We start from the raw sequence: 18,004 nt of genomic DNA, 5'->3' as shown, positions 1-18,004 counted from the left end.
GTAACTGTTGGAAAAGAGAATTAAATGACAGACATTGAGGGGCAGAAATCCAGCTACCATCCTGGTTTAAGTATTTTTTGTTTTGGATCAGTTCCTGAATTCTTTGAGACATTGGAATAATTATGTGTGGCTTCTAGTATTTCCCAAAAGACTTTATGTTGAACTATAAACAATTAATGACTTTTTAACATAAAAAGGTATTTTAGTCACTGCTTCCGTAAGTTTTTATCTTCAAGTGATTAATTTATGTATACATTCTAATCTGGTACATAGTTTGCCATGTGAGTATTGACCTCTTTAAGACTTACTCATTTTATGTAACCTTTCCTGACCTTGAATTCTACGTAAACCATAAAATAATGATTTTCTGTGGTGTTTTTTGGGGAAAAGTTCATAAGACATTAGTTCTGCTAGTTTCATTTTAGGACAGCTTTACACTTAAGTGATGAACATATCAATTGTTAAAATCTCAGAAACTTTAGATTAAGTGGTAGTTTTGGCTTATGTAAACTGATACTGAATCAATACTGGAAATTCTCCTGGAATGTTAGGTAAACTTCCGTGAGCAAGGGACCAAGTATTTACTTAATGTACAATTTGAAATTGTATGGATTTGGAATGCTAGTTTTTAAGCTTGAAATCTTTAGATAAAGATCTCATTTGGAGTACTAATGATCTGTAATGGGTATATTTACAGATTAGAAGAGCAAATATGTCATAAGTCACCTAATGTCAGTTACTGATAAAATTTCTTTAATATTTTTTGCATTACATTTCCTACTGTGTAACTGCTCTCCTTTCTAAAATGTAGTGGATTCTTTTTTTTCTTTTTTTTTTTTTTTAAGATTTATTTTAGTGCATGAGAGCGACGGTTGGGGGCAGGGGGGAAGAGGACAGAGAGAATCTCCAGCAGACTTGAACTGAGCACAGAGCTGACGGGGGACTCAATCCCAGGACCCCAAGACTGTGACCTGAGCCAAAACCAAGAGTCAGATGCCCAATTGACCGAGCCACCCAGGCACCCTTAAAATGTAGCAGATTCTTGATTTCTCTGTTGAGTTTTGACTTTTTAAAATAGATTTAGACTTGTTAACAGGAAATGATGTATAATTTTGTTATGATCCAAATCTGATTTACATCTGTGGGAACAAGTCACTTAGCTAAGCCAGTCACTGGCATCCACAGGGCAGCTCGGTTTTGTTATGCTACAGCTCTGGGGCTGTTGTAACTTAATTTCTTTGTGAAAAACCAGTCAAGAAAGCCAGCCTCCAGTACTGGTAGTGAATGTGGCAGGGCCTAAGAAAATGATGATTAACAGACAGAAAATAGTAGCATTACAAAGTGTATTTAGAGAGGAACACATTGGGTTTGATAGTACCTTGGATTGATGACAAATCTATATGGAAACAATAAAAAAAATTATAAAAAGTATTCTGCCATGCATAAGCTTCCTACCTAAGGAAGAACTCTTGATGAATCTATTGGTTACCTTGTGTTGGGGAAGTATAGGGAATGTACAGAATACTTCAGACTCTTGATCAAATCTGGAAGACTGTCAGGAATCTGTACAAACACGTACTTTTGATGGTAAACAAAGGTCTTCAGTTAATCGTTCACAAAGTTTCATGTTTCATGTTTGTTCTTAGTCTTTTCTACCTGCAGAGTATGTTTAGTGTTTAATTTGCTCCCCATTGTCCCCACACAAAAAACTGAAAATATATTTTTATAGGATTTATCTTTCTGCTTTATCTGTAAATAGTACAAACAGTCTAAAAATTTGAGTTAAGATTACAAGAATATTGAGCCATATCAATCAACAATGTTCAGTAATAGGAAAACATCAATTTAAAACATTAAATTTTGTACTCCCAGTTCCCCATCTCCATGATAGTACTGAACTGAACTATTACTGAAATTGAAGGCCAACATCAGTCAGAATGGATCAAAGAATTTGGTAGTAGAATGATGGAAGAATAGCATTTGGCTTAGAAAAGAGTATGTATAGCCCTTAATTTTCTTACAACTTAAAACAATTAGAATTTCAGTTAGAATTACATCAGCTAGAGGTACTTTTCTATTGTCATATCATGTGAGGAAGAAACACTTGAAATGGTGTTTTTGAACATTAATACATTTTCTGTGGTTTTCATGTCTTAGGCAGGCAGCTTGAGTTTGGATTTAAGCAGTTTTTCTGTCTGTACTATGTTTTTAAAATGTTTTAGGTGTCCAGTTATAGTATCTAACTTGATCTTTGAGTATCCAGAATTACCTTAAAAAGAACTTTAAAAAGTTGAAGCTTTAAAAAGAACTATGGGACTCCTCTACTCATTAAAACCTGTCAGTAAACTGTTCTTTAATATTTATTTGGTGTTAATTTTTTTTACTATGCTGGCTAAAGGATGAGGTGTAGTATTTCAGTGCAAATTCTTCATGGTTATTTTAAAAAGCAGAGTTTTATGTTTCAGCATTTAGTATTTTAATGTTCCCTCTTGAAAAGTAAAGAGGAAAACAGAAGGTGCATAATCCAGCATAGTCCTCTGTGTATTTTAAATAGATGAAGTCATAAGTAATATGCACATGAGCATCCCACATATTTATGATGTAAGTGGATTGAAATAGGGCATATGTTTTTTAAGTAACCAGGTTACTCTCCTGAAATCTTGTTACTGCAGAAGGATGGATAGGAGAGCCTCAGATTTTTGATGTCTTCAATTTCAGTTTTTCCCTATTCAAACTTTTTTTTTTTTTTACCTTGCTTTTAAGAGTATTTGTGTTTGGGTTGGGGCACATTGGTTTCCTCCTTTCCAGTTGGTTACTTTGTATTTAAGACTTAGTAAAACCAAAGAAAATGTAACTTCCATGACTGAGAATACATTTCTTTAAAGATTAATTCAGCATTTAGTTCTTCAGCATGGAGCCTGATGTAGGGCTCCATTCCACCACCCTGAGATCATGACCTGAGCTGAAATCAAGAGTTGGACTCTCGGGCGCCTGGGTGGCTCAGTTGGTTAAGCTACTGCCTTCGGCTCAGGTCATGATCCTGGAGTCCCAGGATCGAGTCCCACATCAGGCTTCCTGCTCAGCAGGGAGTCTGCTTCTCCCTCTGATCCTCCTCCCTCTCATGCTCTCTGTCTCTCATTCTCTCTCTCGCAAATAAATAAAATCTTAAAAAAAAAAAAGAGTTGGACTCTCAACCAACTGAGTCACTCAGATGCCCAGATGTCATCTTAATATATTAACTAGCAAGCTTTTTCTTTTAGGTTATATGATATTACTAATTCTCAAATTGTTAGGACATTGAGGCATAATAGAACATGGGCTTTGGAATTAGAAAACCTAACAGAGTTTGAACATCCATTGTTTACTAATTATGTGATACTGAGTGAGTTTATTTAACTTCTCTACCAGGGAGTTGCTATTAAATATATTTTTCCTCTCAGTTCACTCATTTTTTTCTATTTGGTAGAAGGGGCTGCTGCTGGTAACGACAGCTTGGCAGCACTAGAGAGAAACTGGCCAGCACTAGGTTTGTTATATTTTTTCTTCTGTACTTTCCAATATTTATTTTATTAGTTTTCTTCTGGTGTGGAGGGAGCACTGTAGTTTATTCCTTGTGTTAGCACTTTAGCTATTTTGTATCTAAAATACTATATAATCAGATATGATAATATTTGGTTAAGCAACATGAATTCTACTGAACCATTGCTTGTGTTAAGACATTTTTCATTGCTTTGTGTTTTATTTTCAGATCAAGAAAGACTTTTCCACCTCCCTACACCATTTCTATGCAACCTCAGATTTTTGCTAACAATGAAAGTTATGGATTTGTTGAATTTAGGAGTACTAGACTTCTTGGTTCTTGATCACAAATTTGATTCTGTTCACAGGACTGTAATAACATGTTACTTGATTTTAAAATATGAGTATTGAACCTATAAAATGTTCAGCTTGCAAATAAGGGTAATGTGGTAAAGGCCATCCCCTGATGAAAAATGAATATCACATGGTCTGTTATCAAACTTTTAGAGCAAGTATTCTTTTTTTTTATTATGTTATGTTAATCACCATACATTACATCATTAGTTTTTGATGTAGTGTTGCGTATAACACCCAGTGTTCCATGCAGACTGTGCCCTCTTTAATACCCATCACCAGGCTAACCCATTCCCCCCACCCCCCTCCCCTCTAGAACCCTCAGTTTGTTTTTCAGAATCCATAGTCTCTCATGGTAGAGCAAGTATTCTTAAAACTATTGTCCTGATGTTTTGGCCAGAAGCTTTTAAAAAAAGGGGGTGGGGGTGGGGAACAAGCATAAAAAAAAGGAACTTGTTACCTGAGAAAACTTTTTTTTTGGTGTTCATTTTATGGATGTTTTATTATTTTTAAGTTATTAAAAGATTGAAACTTTACAGGGAGCATGTAATAGTTTCCCTGTATCGTAAAAGTATCTTCTGAAATCTTTGTGGCATTGAGAAAAAGAGGTAACTTTTAAGTGTAAGTTCAGGAATCATTCCTTCCTAAAAGAGTTTCTTAAAAACATGTTAATTTTAATACTAGGTACTTAAATTGTTCCCTGTAGTTTTACACATCATAGCACTTGGTATACATACTGTAGTGTATATACATATACTTTAGTTACTAGTTCGCTGCACTTACTAGCCTGATAAAACAAGACTTTGGAAGTACAAATAATACTTAACATGGTCTACCATGATGCTTATTTGCCTAAAAAGAGTTAAAATGTTGCTAATGATGTTACATGTACTGATGATATAGTACTTTCTATTTTTAATGGCATTTAATACTTTTCCCTTGGTTACAGTATAAAATTCATAGGAGGAAATTCAGAAAATACAGGAAAGTATAAAGAAAAAAATACTATTTAAAACCATTACTTTGAAAGCTGTGTCTCTGTCTCTTGTTGCCTGTTTTCCTGTTACTTGGACTCTGTGTCTGTAAGTGTGGATGTAAATATGCATGCAACCAATAAAACACAGATTTAAAGATCTAAAAGAAAATACTGCTAAATATTTTCCTGATCTCAGAGTGAATGAAGTCTTTATAATAAGTTTAAAACGAAAAGAAGAAAACATTAAAAATATAACTTTTTTTTTAAAAAAAGGAAGTAAAATTAAGGCAAGCTGGGAAAAATACTTCTTACTACATCAGTCTGTTTCAGTTTCCTTATTCCTTTGTTAACAGGTAGAACTGAATTATACCTAAGCTTTACCTTTTCTCTTGGTGTATGGTTTTGTTTTAACAAAGCATGTTCGGGGCGCCTAGGTGGCTCAGCTGTTAACACAGATCAATCCTGTTAACACAGGATTCTGCCTTCCGTTCAGGTCATGATCCCAGGGTTTTGGGATTGAGCCCCGCATCGGGCTCTCTGCTCAGCAGGAAGCCTGCTTCTTCCTCTCCCACTCCTCCTGCTTGTGTTCCCTCTCTCGCTGTCTCTCTCTGTCAAATAAATAAATAAAATCTTTTAAAAAAAAAAAAAGGAAAGCATATTCTTGAACTTTTTGACAGGAAAAAATTATCAATAAGGATTATTCAAATTTTTTTCTTGTCAATCATTAATGCAGATTAGAAGCAGCATTGACCATCTATAAGTAAAAGCCCCATTTTAGCTTTTACTTTCAACCAGTCTTGTCTCTAAAACGACCCAAACTTACTAAATAAAATAACCTTGGTATTTTATCGGTAGTGAGTGGTGAAATAAAGAGAAAATGAGGAATAAAGAGGAGAGCCAAAATGAACACTAATAATTTACAAAGTGAATAATCAACCCTTGAATAATTGAACATTGGCTATGTGGACACAGCCATAGAAGCATGGGTGCAGAATTTGCGGGCAGTAACTTTCAGCATTTGGCATTAAAGATCCAGTGAATGAGTGGTGCTGGGTTGTTCAGGGTTAAGTACTCTCACTGGGGACTCCCTTAGTCCTGTCCGACCTATTGGGGTGTTGTGAGGAGCAAATGGAAAAGCACTATAGAAGTCTTACCAATACAAACAATAAGGATTTTAATTGTGGATTTTATCCTAGTAAAAAGCAGTGGTTCAGTATTGCTTTAAGGTAAAATCTTCAGAACATGAGCAGTTTCTTATATTCTTCAGTCTTTGGTTATTTCCTGGTAATTTCCTATGATTTTGTTTGCAGAACACATCCTAGACCTTTGAGTTTTGTGTGTGTGTTAAAAAACTGTTGGGAGAGCCTCCTCTAGTGTCTGAAGTATCCATTTTTAAAACATTTTTGTCACTCAAAAAAGTTTTAGGAATTAAACTAGCTATTTTTCCTTTCACATCTGGACATAATTTCTTTTTTGGGGGGAGGGAAGGGGTTATTTTCCTTTTTTAAAAAGGTCACTGGAATTATGGGTAGGGTGTGGATTAAGGGCAGTGGAAGACATGGGAAAGGAAGGATCAAAATGCCATTTTTACCTTTTTAGAAATAGTTATTTTTAAGTGAGCTGGAATAAGGCCAAACTATACAGTGTCATGTTTTGTTTTGTTTTAGTTTACATTTGTTTCTGAATTAGGTGCAGCTTAAAAATACTTTGTTTTGGAATTCTCTATGGCCATCAGATCTCATCTTAGAGTTCTTTGCAGTTTCTGAAAGCAGCAGTTTCACTAGAAAATGGCTTTAAAATAGAGCCTGGTTTTCTTCATGGAAGTTGTGTGACTTTGTTACTTTTTGTTATTATCATTGCCATATCTTTTTGTGGATATACTTTGTAACTACATTGTAGGTGTTCTAATGCTAAGTTGTCATTTTACATAGTTCCCATTGTTTTTCAACCAAGGAAATCAGGCGATTCTTAAATCATTGGCTCTCTGCCACCTCTCCCTGTAAACACACAGCACTCAAACACACAGGCCTTCAGCTAAGAATCTTGTGAAGGGTTAGAGAAACAGGACCTTTCTCATTTGACCCATGGGCTTTTGTAGCTTGAACAAGGAAAGTAGTGTTCTGAAAGCTACAGCATTTATGAAGGCTCTAGTAAAAATATTTCATGTGCATGGACTAGAGATTAACTCCTTTCATCTTGTTCTCTAGCAAATTAAACAATGCAAACAGATTTTAAGTGCATTCTTGGTAATGAAATGCTTGGGTGAATTATAATCCTAATTGCTATTGTTCATTCCCACAGCTGCATGTTGACACTTATAACTGCCTAAGCCACGCATTCTTCAGCCACTAGGATAAACAAAAGCATTTTGAAATCCATCATTTTGTGGCATCTTAAATTGCAAATCTGTCATTGGCTGCCTTGATTTTATTTTGTTTCCATTGTTGAAGAAATTAGAAAAAAATGTTACTCCTTTGTATTTATACATAAAATTATTGTCAATAGAATCATTACTGGGTTTTTATGAAATTCATTCATTAATAGCCTTAATTTTTAAAGAAGGCAGTGGAAATTATGTCATAGGGAAACGATTTCTATTTATGTTCTCAAACTAGTTGATATTTTAGGGGCAGCTTTCTCCAAAATTTGAAAGAAGGTAATAGGATTTCACTTTTCTTCCTTAGTAGAACAGTCTTCTGAATGTAAATCTAGAAGCTAGATTTATTCTGTGATTTGGCAAGTCATATTTATATGTGTAATGGCTCCTTTCAAATTTGACCCAAAACCATTTATTAGTCTCTTTCTTTAAAAAAGGTAAAGAAAGAGAAATGTTCACAATGAATTTAAAATTTATATTTCTTTATATTTGGGAAACAGTTTGAATATCACTTATAGTCAAATCTTCCTTACTTGAAAAAACAGAACCTTTTGATAACTGAAAAACCATACAGCAAGAGTGGGGTATATGGAAGTAGTAATTAACAAATCCCGACTGTTTCTAAGGCTTAATTTTAAGTGGAAGATTTGAATGACCGTATCCATAGGCATCTATTAGAACAAGTGCTCAATAGGGCGCCTGGGTGGCTCAGTTGGTTAAGCGACTGCCTTCGGCTCAGGTCATGATCCTGGAGTCCCTGGATCGAGTCCCGCATCGGGCTCCCTGCTCGGCAGGGAGTCTGCTTCTCCCTCTGACCCTCCCCCCTCTCATGTGCTCTCTCTCTCTCTCTCATTCTCTCTGTCTCAAATAAATAAAATCTTTAAAAAAAAAAAAAAAAAAAAGAACAAGTGCTCAATAATAATTGGAGCTTTAGATGTCAAATGGATACTACTACAAGTCACAGTTTCACAGTATTTTATTTCTCAGAATGTCTGAATTCTTAAATCCATTTGAGTATGGAAATTCTGTTTTAATAACTGAACTTTCTGCCATCTTGTATCTTAATTTTAAGGTACTCTTTTCAAAGTTAATTCTTTCTTTTTTTTTTTTTTTAAAGATTTTTATTTATTTATTGAGAGAAAGAGAATGATAGAGAGAGAGCATGAGAGGGTGGAGGGTCAGAGGGAGAAGCAGACTCCCTGCTGAGCAGGGAGCCCGATGCGGGACTCGATCCTGGGACTCCAGGATCATGACCTGAGCCGAAGGCAGTTGCTTAACCAACTGAGCCACCCAGGCACCCAAAGTTAATTCTTTCTTATAAAAATATTACTTAATATTTTTAAATCCTCTTACTAGGTGATTATTATCTGTGATGATAATAATAGCAGCTAACCTGTATTGAGCAATTTCTGTGTGTCAGACACTGTGCTAATAGATACCATTTGAGATGCTACCCTTTGAGGTAGTGTTCTTCTTACTTACTCCTATTTTGCACTTGAGGAAACTGAAATTAAGACAATTATAATAATTTTGCCAAAAGTCACAAAGTAATTGGAGTCAGATCTTTCTGACTCCTAGAACCCGTGTTCTTGACACTGCTGAAGTCTTAAGTGAAAGTTAAATAAGTTGTCATACAATTTCCTGATGGAATATTATGTAGCCATCAAAAGTGAGGCTTATGGTGGCTAGTGACATAGAAAACATACAAGTGAAAAAAGACCAAGGGATTACAGTTAAATATTCATAGCAATTCTAAATATTTTTAGTGTTATCTTTGGTTTGTCATTGCTTTTTTTTTAATGCAATATAAATAAGGTTCTGCTCTTATATAATTTTGCTAATTAATTTACAGAAATTCTGTAAGGAAACAAGAGTGCATATAAACCAGATCTGGTCAGAAAACTGACAACTTAGTTTTATAATAGACTCTAGCATGTTCAATTTCCTTTTTAATTTGACCCAAAGCCATTTTTTGCTGGACTTATGCCAGCTCTAATGTAATCTCTTATCTGTATTCTGGAAGGCTAATGGAATAGTCAGATTTTCTTAAATATAACTTAAATGTGTTATATAATGTCCTCGAAGTAGCTTATGCACAAAAGATGTTTTCTTTCCCACCATGTAGAGGTATCTCATTAGGACACCCAGTAGTGTCATTATTAAGTTTTCATGTGTTTCTCAGTTTTGATGCTAATCTTTGTGTGTATGTGCGTGCATTTTTTTCTCTGCAGCACCAATGTGGTTATGAATTATTCAGAGATCGAGTCTAAGGTTCGAGAAGCAACGAATGACGATCCTTGGGGACCTTCTGGGCAACTCATGGGAGAGATTGCCAAGTAAGTGATAATTTGACTCAGCAGTGCAGAAAGAATCCAACTATCTTTACATAGAAATATGAAATTTGCTTTCAGTTTTAAACAGTTTAGCTGCCAGATATAAATTTTGCATAATCATTCAGATACTAATGGAGGAAGTTTTATGCAGAGTCCATTTCCCCTTAAAAATGAGCTCAAAAAAGTAAAACAAAATTTTTCAATGAGGTTTAGAGACTTACTGTAGCTTTTCATAAAATTTTGATAAATGTATATAAAATAACTTGAAATAAAGTTAGGAATATTTTTTTTTTTTGATGAGCATCTTGACCACTATCCTGGTAAGTAAAGGGTTTGTAAAAGATATTAGTGGGGTTTATACGTGTGCTACATATTTTACAAACTATGAGAAAAATATTTTTATGGAAGCATATCTAAATTTTTTAAATTAAATTGCTTATTAAATTTTTTAAGCTTTGGGAAAACACAGTAACTTAGAACAAGCCTGCCATCTACTGTCAAAATTAATATATTGCAAAGTCTTGAGGAAAATTCTTTTTCAGGGCTACATTTATGTATGAACAATTTCCAGAACTTATGAACATGCTTTGGTCACGAATGTTAAAAGACAACAAAAAAAATTGGAGAAGAGTTTACAAGGTATGGACATCAGTTTGTTTTTATTATTTGACATGTTGAAAACAAATGCTTGAAATTTTAAGGTATACATACATAAGTGATTATGAAGGACATTAAATCCTAGAACAGAATATTCTTAAACAGGTAAAAGAAGTAGCTTTGCTACGTGTGTTGTTTTCTAGTCACCATAAACAACTGTTCTGAAAGTAAAATGTTTAAAATTAATAATATTTGGAAATATTTTCATTTTATTAAACTTTTTCCTACTGGAAATATATTTGTGCGTATCAAAAGTAATGAATCTACAGATGGATGTATATAAGTGGATGAGCAATTAAGATGAAAACCACAGTCTAATATGGTTTCTCATCTCTATATAAAAATTTGCCTAATTTATAATAATATTAACACAGTATTCTGCACCAGAAATATGTTAGTTTAAAATATAATTAGAAATCCTAAAACATATTAAAATTCTAACATTTTAAATTTCCAAATGGGTACTTTTTATTGGATTCCTTTCATTTAGTTCTGATTTCATCGTATAATGTGGAATTCTAAAGATCATCATGTTTTCCAAACCCACCATATTTTCTTGCTACTCAGAATAAGTTTCTCTGTGTTTTCAAAATGGCATATAATATTTATATTTGAAACTTTGAAAGCAATATTTTGGCTTTCAGGATTGAAGAGCAGTGCTTTATTTAGTTCCATGTTTTTGATGTTACTTGTTTCTGAAAACATTCACGGTCATTCCCTTAGCTTGTATATTTGTGATGAAATAGTTGATACTTCTTTATGTGAGGTTTATTCCAAGCAAAGTTAAGGTCACAATGCATAATTCAGTGGTTTTTAGTGTATCCACAAAGTTGCGCAGCAGTTACTACTACCTAATACCAGAATATTTTCATCCCAAAAAGAAACCCCATAAAATTTTTTTCTCTTTATTTGTTGGCAGCCAGTTTTTGAAACAAAAGTTACATCATTAACTTCCAGATTTAATTTGATCTGGGGAAAATGCTATGGGATCATAAAATTACCAAATAATTGTTCTCTTTAAACTGATATTTTGAACAATTCACTTCACAGTTCTGTATTGCCCAGATGAAAAGTAAAAATTGAGCCACTTTCTAAAAGCTTAGTGTTCATTTGTATCATACATTCAGGTATTTCTTAACATTAGAGAGCTATTTTTTTTAATCCTTTGACACATGGTGTCCAGTGGACAGCTTATAATTATTTACTGTGGTTAGAAGAGGAATTTCAAATTGATAATACAAGTTTTAGACCATGTATTTAAAGTCCAGTGTCAGGAAAGAAACTCTCCCTGCCTCTCACTTACCCCCAGAAAGATTATTTGCTAATGTTGGAATTATTTTTTAAGCCATTTACCAAAGCTCTACCAGAATTTATTTTGTTAAATCATTGGTGCTTTGTATTTTTACAGTCATTGCTGCTTCTAGCTTACCTCATAAGGAATGGATCAGAGCGTGTTGTTACAAGTGCCAGAGAACACATTTATGATTTGCGATCCCTGGAAAATTACCACTTTGTAGGTGAGCAATAGAAAAACCTTATAAGCAAATTAAAACAGTAGTTGGAGTTGTCAGTCACCTGAACCAGCTTAGAAGCTTCTCCACTCTAATTAGAATGTGACTATTGCTGGTTGTGTGACGAGTGCAGAATCCAAGACGTGGGGCCCTAGAGTATTAATTAGTGAAGACAAGAACTTGCAGAAAAGACTGGCTAATAACAACAGAACCAACACAACATGAGTGTTCGGGTTTATATTAAAATATGCACTGGAGACTGGTCCCCTGTGGTGTCCATAAAGGAATAGCTTTAATCATATGGGAAGAAAAGGTTAGAGCTCCAAAACACACACATCTGTTTGAAGCTGGGTTTTTTTTTTTCCTCCCACCAAATAATATTTACTGTGCAAAGGCAGCAAGGCCAGAGTGTGTTTTGAATGTGAACGAGGATACAGAATAAACCACATTTCATTTTGTAGTGTACCCCAGTTGAAAGCACTTTAAAAATTCAGTTTTTCAGCTACACTAAATTCTGGTAATTAGTATTTCCAAACTTGTATTGGGGAAACCAAAGCATTTGAGTATATTTTAGTCATTAAAATGTTAAAGTGGATCTTTTGTTGTTGTTGTTAAAATAATGTAGGAAAAGAAAACATTTATGGATATAAGTCTTTTTCCTATGGTCATCATTAGTAATGCTTTTTAGGAGATCCTTCATTGATCTTGCATAGCACCAATATCTGTAGTCCTTGTTAATTCATCTTACAAGCCAGAATTGCATCCCAAGACTTAGAATTTGCTGATGAGAAAATGACAAAATTCAATAGCACTATTTGCCTCTTTTTGTTAATTTTAATTATTGAAGTTGGTTTTTTAATGTTGAAATTTTCATGTCTGTTTTTTGTGTTAAAGGGTTTGATACTTATTAATTGAGTATTTAAGGTTTTGTTTCTCCCTTACCATCCTCACAGATGAGCATGGCAAGGATCAAGGTATAAACATTCGCCAGAAGGTGAAAGAATTGGTTGAATTTGCCCAGGATGACGACAGGCTTCGTGAGGAGCGAAAGAAAGCAAAGAAGAACAAAGACAAATATGTTGGGGTTTCCTCAGACAGTGTTGGAGGATTCAGATATAGTGAGTATCAAAGACAAACTGACACCTAAGCATTCATTTAGCTTCCTGGGTGTATTTTAAGAATCACTGAAATACGAAAGACCAAAATACCTCCCCCCTCCCCGAAATAGAATACTAAAGGATATGAAGTACTCATTTTGGCTCCTATTATATGGATATTAGGAATCTTCTTTTCTATTTTTTACTTTTGTGGGTTCAAGAATATGATTTTAACCATTGGTCGTTAATTAAATGACTCTAAACTTTAAATTGACACAGAGAATTAAACAGATATATACCCTTCCCTCTTGGAATTACCATTTTTAAAAAGAAAAAAGGATTTCTCTACCTCACCATTTAGAGCATAAAAATATAAAGTTTGAAGAGCTTCATCTTCCCCATTTGAAACAAATTAGCTCTATTTTGAGCCAAAAATAGTTAAGCTTCCTACAAGTTAGTTCTGCCTCTCTTCCCTTAATTAAGCAATACTTTAATTTGACATAGAAAAAGGTGAGAGTATCATCAGTTTTTCACCTAGGCCTATCACTTTATTGTTCCTAACACATTTAAGAGCAGCTAGAACATTGATCGCTATGTTTATTTTTAATGTACTAATATAGTTTCCCCAAAATAGATCACTAGGTACTTGGAACAGGCACAGAAAATAAGAACTCGCTGTTAACAGCATGTCCCTTTGGACTCATTCTGTCTTCTGTAAGCTCTGACCATCCCCTGGTCATTTTGTGTATCCATAGACAGGCTAGTGCTGTGTATACTTAGCCACAGATTGGGACTTCCCAGCTCCCCACACCCATATCTGAGTTTTTTTATATTTAGATTACACTGGGATCTCAGAACTCCTGCACTGGAACCGCGTAAAAATTTTCTATTTCTTATCTTGTGATTATCTACAAAATAATATCTTTGCTCCTTTGCTTCTTTGCTCTCAAAGAAAAAATACTGTACTTAATTATTAAAAGATGTTTTTAACAGGAAAATTCCTTTCTTTTATGACTAAGCATCACAAAAAGTCAATTCTTGAATTGGGCAAAAATATTTCTCTTAAATCATGTAAATATGTTTTGGAGTTTTTATTTGTTTAGGGGAGTAACAAGTTTTTGGATTATTTGCCTAAGTAGTTATTTTATTCTTTAGCTTTTTCAAAGTAGAGCAGTTTAATGTGTTTTGAGGAGAAATTGCTATTTGCAACTCATTTCCTCATTCTACTTGCTTGTAACCCTCTTTTTACCAGCACAATATGTAATTAGATAAATTTATAAAATGAGTAAGTTCTCAGACTCAGTCACTGTGAACTAATTACATCTGCCTTAGAGGGAGAGTTGAACATCTTATGTATTTGCATCACATTCTTTTAAATTATTTGTGATGTTATATATATTGTTCAAAGGTTTAACTAATCAACTTTAGCTATTTTATGTCTTTTCATTTTGACCTTAGATGGTGTCTTGCCAGTAATCCAGTATCTTTGACACTCATTTAGTAGGATATCCATCACACTAATCAGTTTTGTTTTCATCTGCTTTCATTTTTCCTATAAATTTGTCTTTTCAAAGTCTAGTTTATCACATTTTCATTGAAATGTACATTCATATTATTGGAAAACCACTCATCTTTATAAAACCATCTGGTTAAAATTTTGTCATATTCTCTTTAAGTTGATGGTCACTTTCAGATCTAGTGGACATATTTTAAAATCCTCTTACAAAAATTTTGGCTTTGCAGTTTTAGCAGGCAGTTCTGCAAAATGGTTTTATCCGATCTCCAGAGGGCTTGTTAGCCAGCAGAACTTGTTCACAAAAGTTCATCACACAGGCTCAGCCACCTTTTGATTATTTTGTTATTTCTCATTGCACTTTCCCTTTTCTCTCCAGCCTGCCTTAGTTTTCATTGTTTTCTTCTTTTTAATCTCATCTGATTTCTCTCTGTACCTTCTACTCTTGTCTTTTTGATTGAGTTTGGATGTGGAAATGGAGAGGTTCTGTTTAGTGCTTAGAATGCCTCTCTCTCCTTTAGGCCGCCAAGGTCAAGGTCTAAAACAAATTTTGACATTTTGGGGGTTTTGTTTACTGCCATGATCTATTCTTTTCATTCTCAGATTCACACAGAGTCTCCCTAGGTTTTGCCATCCCAGCATATGTTTAGACTTGGTGTTTGAGTAGATCATCACTATTCTGAACTGCTTGAGCATATTTCATGATTCTAGTCTGTGTAGTTTGGTGTGTCGGGTGATAAGAATATTCTTCTCTTTTTATAATAATTAAAGGATGCTTTCCCATGCCGTGAAATCCATTGAGTTATTTTTCTAGTTTGACACTTAAAGAATGACAGTTATTTTCAGCATATTTACAGCATATCGGGACATGTAGCATTCAGAGTGCTGTCTCCTTTAGTAGGTGTTTTTAAAGAGACTATTGCTATCCCAATACTTCTCTAATAATTGAAGAACCATTAAGAGATAGGAATGAAATATAATACATTATGTGACTTTTGTAAAAACAAAAAGATTTCCATTTCTCTTTGGCTTATATAGCCTGTGTTGGTTTTTGTGTTTTCCTCTACTCTTTTAAGAACTTCCTTATATGCTGTACTGTGCATTAAGGTTGTGTAAGTTTTCATAAACAAAAGCTTTTGAATCTGCATTCCTGCCACTTAATGACTGGCACTACATGCTGTGCCTTGCTGTAATTGTGTTGATTCAGCACTGTGGGAGCTTTCTGTTTTCCTTTGAAAACTATTTTATTATGAGGAAAAGCTTCAGAAATAAGGACTGTAGACACCTTTTGAATTTAATGTCCTTAGAGTTGCTTTTCTTTTTAATGCTTTATATAGGTGAAAGATATGATCCTGAACCCAAATCAAAATGGGATGAAGAGTGGGATAAAAACAAGAGTGCTTTTCCATTCAGTGATAAATTAGGTGAACTGAGTGATAAAATTGGAAGCACAATTGATGACACCATCAGCAAGTTCCGGAGGAAAGATAGAGAAGACTCTCCAGAAAGATGCAGGTATTAACACTTTGTCTCCTGGGTGTCTTGGAAAGGGTGCTAAATTTATGCAGCTGGGCTTTTGTTTATCTGAAGTTCAGCTTTTCTTTTTTCTTAATAGATTTTCTTTAATAGAGCAGTTTTAGGTTCACAGAAAAATCGTACATAAAGTAACAGAGTTGCCCTGTTAACTCCCCAATTTGTGCATGGGCGTGTGCGCACATACACAGACACACACACACACACACAATTTCTCCTGTTACTAACATCTTGCATTAGTGTAGTACATTTATTAACAATTGAAAGCCAATATTGATATGCTGTTCTTCACTAAAATCTGTTGTTTGCATTAGGGTTCACTGTGTTGTGCAGTTGAGAAATGCATAATATCCGCCATTATAGAACCATACAGGATAGTTGCACTGCCCTAAAAATGCCCTGTATAAAAATATGGAATGATTCATGAATTTGCATGTCATCCCTGCACAGGGACCATGCTAATCTTCTCTGTATTGTTCCAGCTTTAGTGCATTTGCTGCTGATGTGAGCACTCTGCAGCTGTTTTTAAGATGCTAGGTCAAACATTATTTGTAATTAGTATTGATACACTTTCCATGTTGTCTATGTCCATTTATTTCTAAAGTTGATCACATTTTCTATATGTTTTTATTCAGGCTATTTATTGAAAAAAAATTTTTTTTCCAGTAAGAACTTTCATGGCTCATTTTGCATTTGGGCATCAGATCACCCAGCCATCTGAGTTATTGCTGAGGGATAATGAACTTTATTAATAATAAACTTAATTAAATAAGTTTAAACAAAAGTTAAAGGGTTTGAAATTTAACTCTTTCTATGACATTTTATTATGATTTCATGCCAGTGTTAACAGGAAAAAATAATCCAAATGAATTTTTAAGCTAAAATGTTTTCAAGTGTAGATCTATGTTTTCATAAATTGTATTTTCTAATGTTAGGGCATTGCGTTTTGTTTTATGTAGAACAATACTTAGAACTTCTCAGCATTCACTTTTTGTTCTTATCTACCAATATAGCTATAAACTATAAAAAGTTAAAAGGGTATTTATATGTGTATATATATATATATATATATACACACACACACATACATATATATGGCACTTCATTTGCAAGGCAAGTTTTACAAGTTCTTTGTCATTTGTGCCTCAGAGTATTTCTCTTAGATAGGCTAGATCAAGGATTTTACCCTTACTTTTAGAAGTAAAACCTGATGCCTAATCAGGCTATGTGGAACTTTCCTAAAGTAATAGTGATGGAGCTGTTCCTTCAAGTGAGTTCTTGTAATAAGTACCATCTCTCTCTTTTTTTTTTTCCTTAAAAAGTCTTAATAGTTCAGATTTAGGGGTCACTAAAAAGAAGTAAAAATAAAAATATAATTTTGAAACAATTTTAAAATACTTGTTTAGTGTCTTCGGTATGTTTCTGTATTTATTAAATTTCTCAAATGCCTGTCTTTTTCAAGACTTTCTGGAATATGATCTTTGAAGAACCAGAATTTACTTTTCATTCTTTAGTATAAAAGAGCTAAAAATGTAGTTGTAAAATAGATATTTTACTACATTTTTAGCTCTTTTATACTAAAAAGTATGTATGTTATAATAATAAACACTAAACTGGGAAACTGTGCCTACTCAAATATTCTGTGAATATTCTATTTTTTCTTTCATTATTGTTCTCGTGGCCTGTGTATTTATGTTTTTAGTTTGGTTTAGAAAACATAGTGGCCATATAATCTGTTGCTATTTCCTGAAGAGATTTGGAGATCAGTTAGGTAGGCTGGTTAGAGATCTATATACATTCTTGTGTTGTTCCTTTGCCCTACCACCCTCAGTTTTTCTTTCTTTGCTTTGTCTTTTTTTTTTTCCCATTTCTCCCTTGTTTTTCTGTTTTTTTTGGTTTTTTTTTTTAATGTTACCTCTACAACAGGTTCTGCTAGAGTTCCTAAATCTTTTATATAGAGTATTTGGGTTTAAAAGAGTAAAAATAGGGGCACCTGGGTGGCTCAGTTGGTTAAGCGACTGCCTTCAGCTCAGGTCATGATCCTGGAGTCCCTGGAACGAGTCCCACATCAGGCTCCCTGCTCGGCGGGAAGCCTGCTTCTCCCTCTCCCACTCCCCCTGTTTGTGTTCCCTCT

The 18,004-nt window shown here is 34.1% G+C and overlaps 1 protein-coding gene and 1 non-coding gene across 4 annotated transcripts in view; one reads left to right on the top strand and one right to left on the bottom strand.

Moving 5' to 3' along the window:
- Nucleotides 1–18,004, top strand: part of CLINT1 (clathrin interactor 1) — a 58,050-nt gene that overhangs the window by 20,378 nt on the left and 19,668 nt on the right. For 2 of the 3 annotated variants that reach the window (XM_032403627.1, XM_032403625.1), the window contains exons 1-5: nucleotides 8,618–9,562; nucleotides 10,102–10,198; nucleotides 11,625–11,733; nucleotides 12,681–12,845; nucleotides 15,675–15,852. In XM_032403627.1, the coding sequence (XP_032259518.1) occupies nucleotides 9,396–9,562; nucleotides 10,102–10,198; nucleotides 11,625–11,733; nucleotides 12,681–12,845; nucleotides 15,675–15,852 (716 nt within the window). In that variant the 5' untranslated portion in view covers nucleotides 8,618–9,395. Of the gene's footprint in view, nucleotides 1–8,617; nucleotides 9,563–10,101; nucleotides 10,199–11,624; nucleotides 11,734–12,680; nucleotides 12,846–15,674; nucleotides 15,853–18,004 lie in introns of those variants that run through there. The other variant, XM_032403626.1, reaches the window with a different exon arrangement.
- LOC116632551 lies at nucleotides 16,276–16,382 on the bottom strand. The gene has a single exon (XR_004299466.1). It is a non-coding gene; the product is annotated as a U6 spliceosomal RNA (small nuclear RNA).

Source organism: Phoca vitulina, unplaced genomic scaffold (genome assembly GCF_004348235.1).
Source record: "Phoca vitulina isolate PV1807 unplaced genomic scaffold, GSC_HSeal_1.0 scaffold6, whole genome shotgun sequence".
Lineage (NCBI taxonomy): Eukaryota > Metazoa > Chordata > Mammalia > Carnivora > Phocidae > Phoca > Phoca vitulina.
This window is presented reverse-complemented; position numbering and strand designations above follow the sequence as displayed.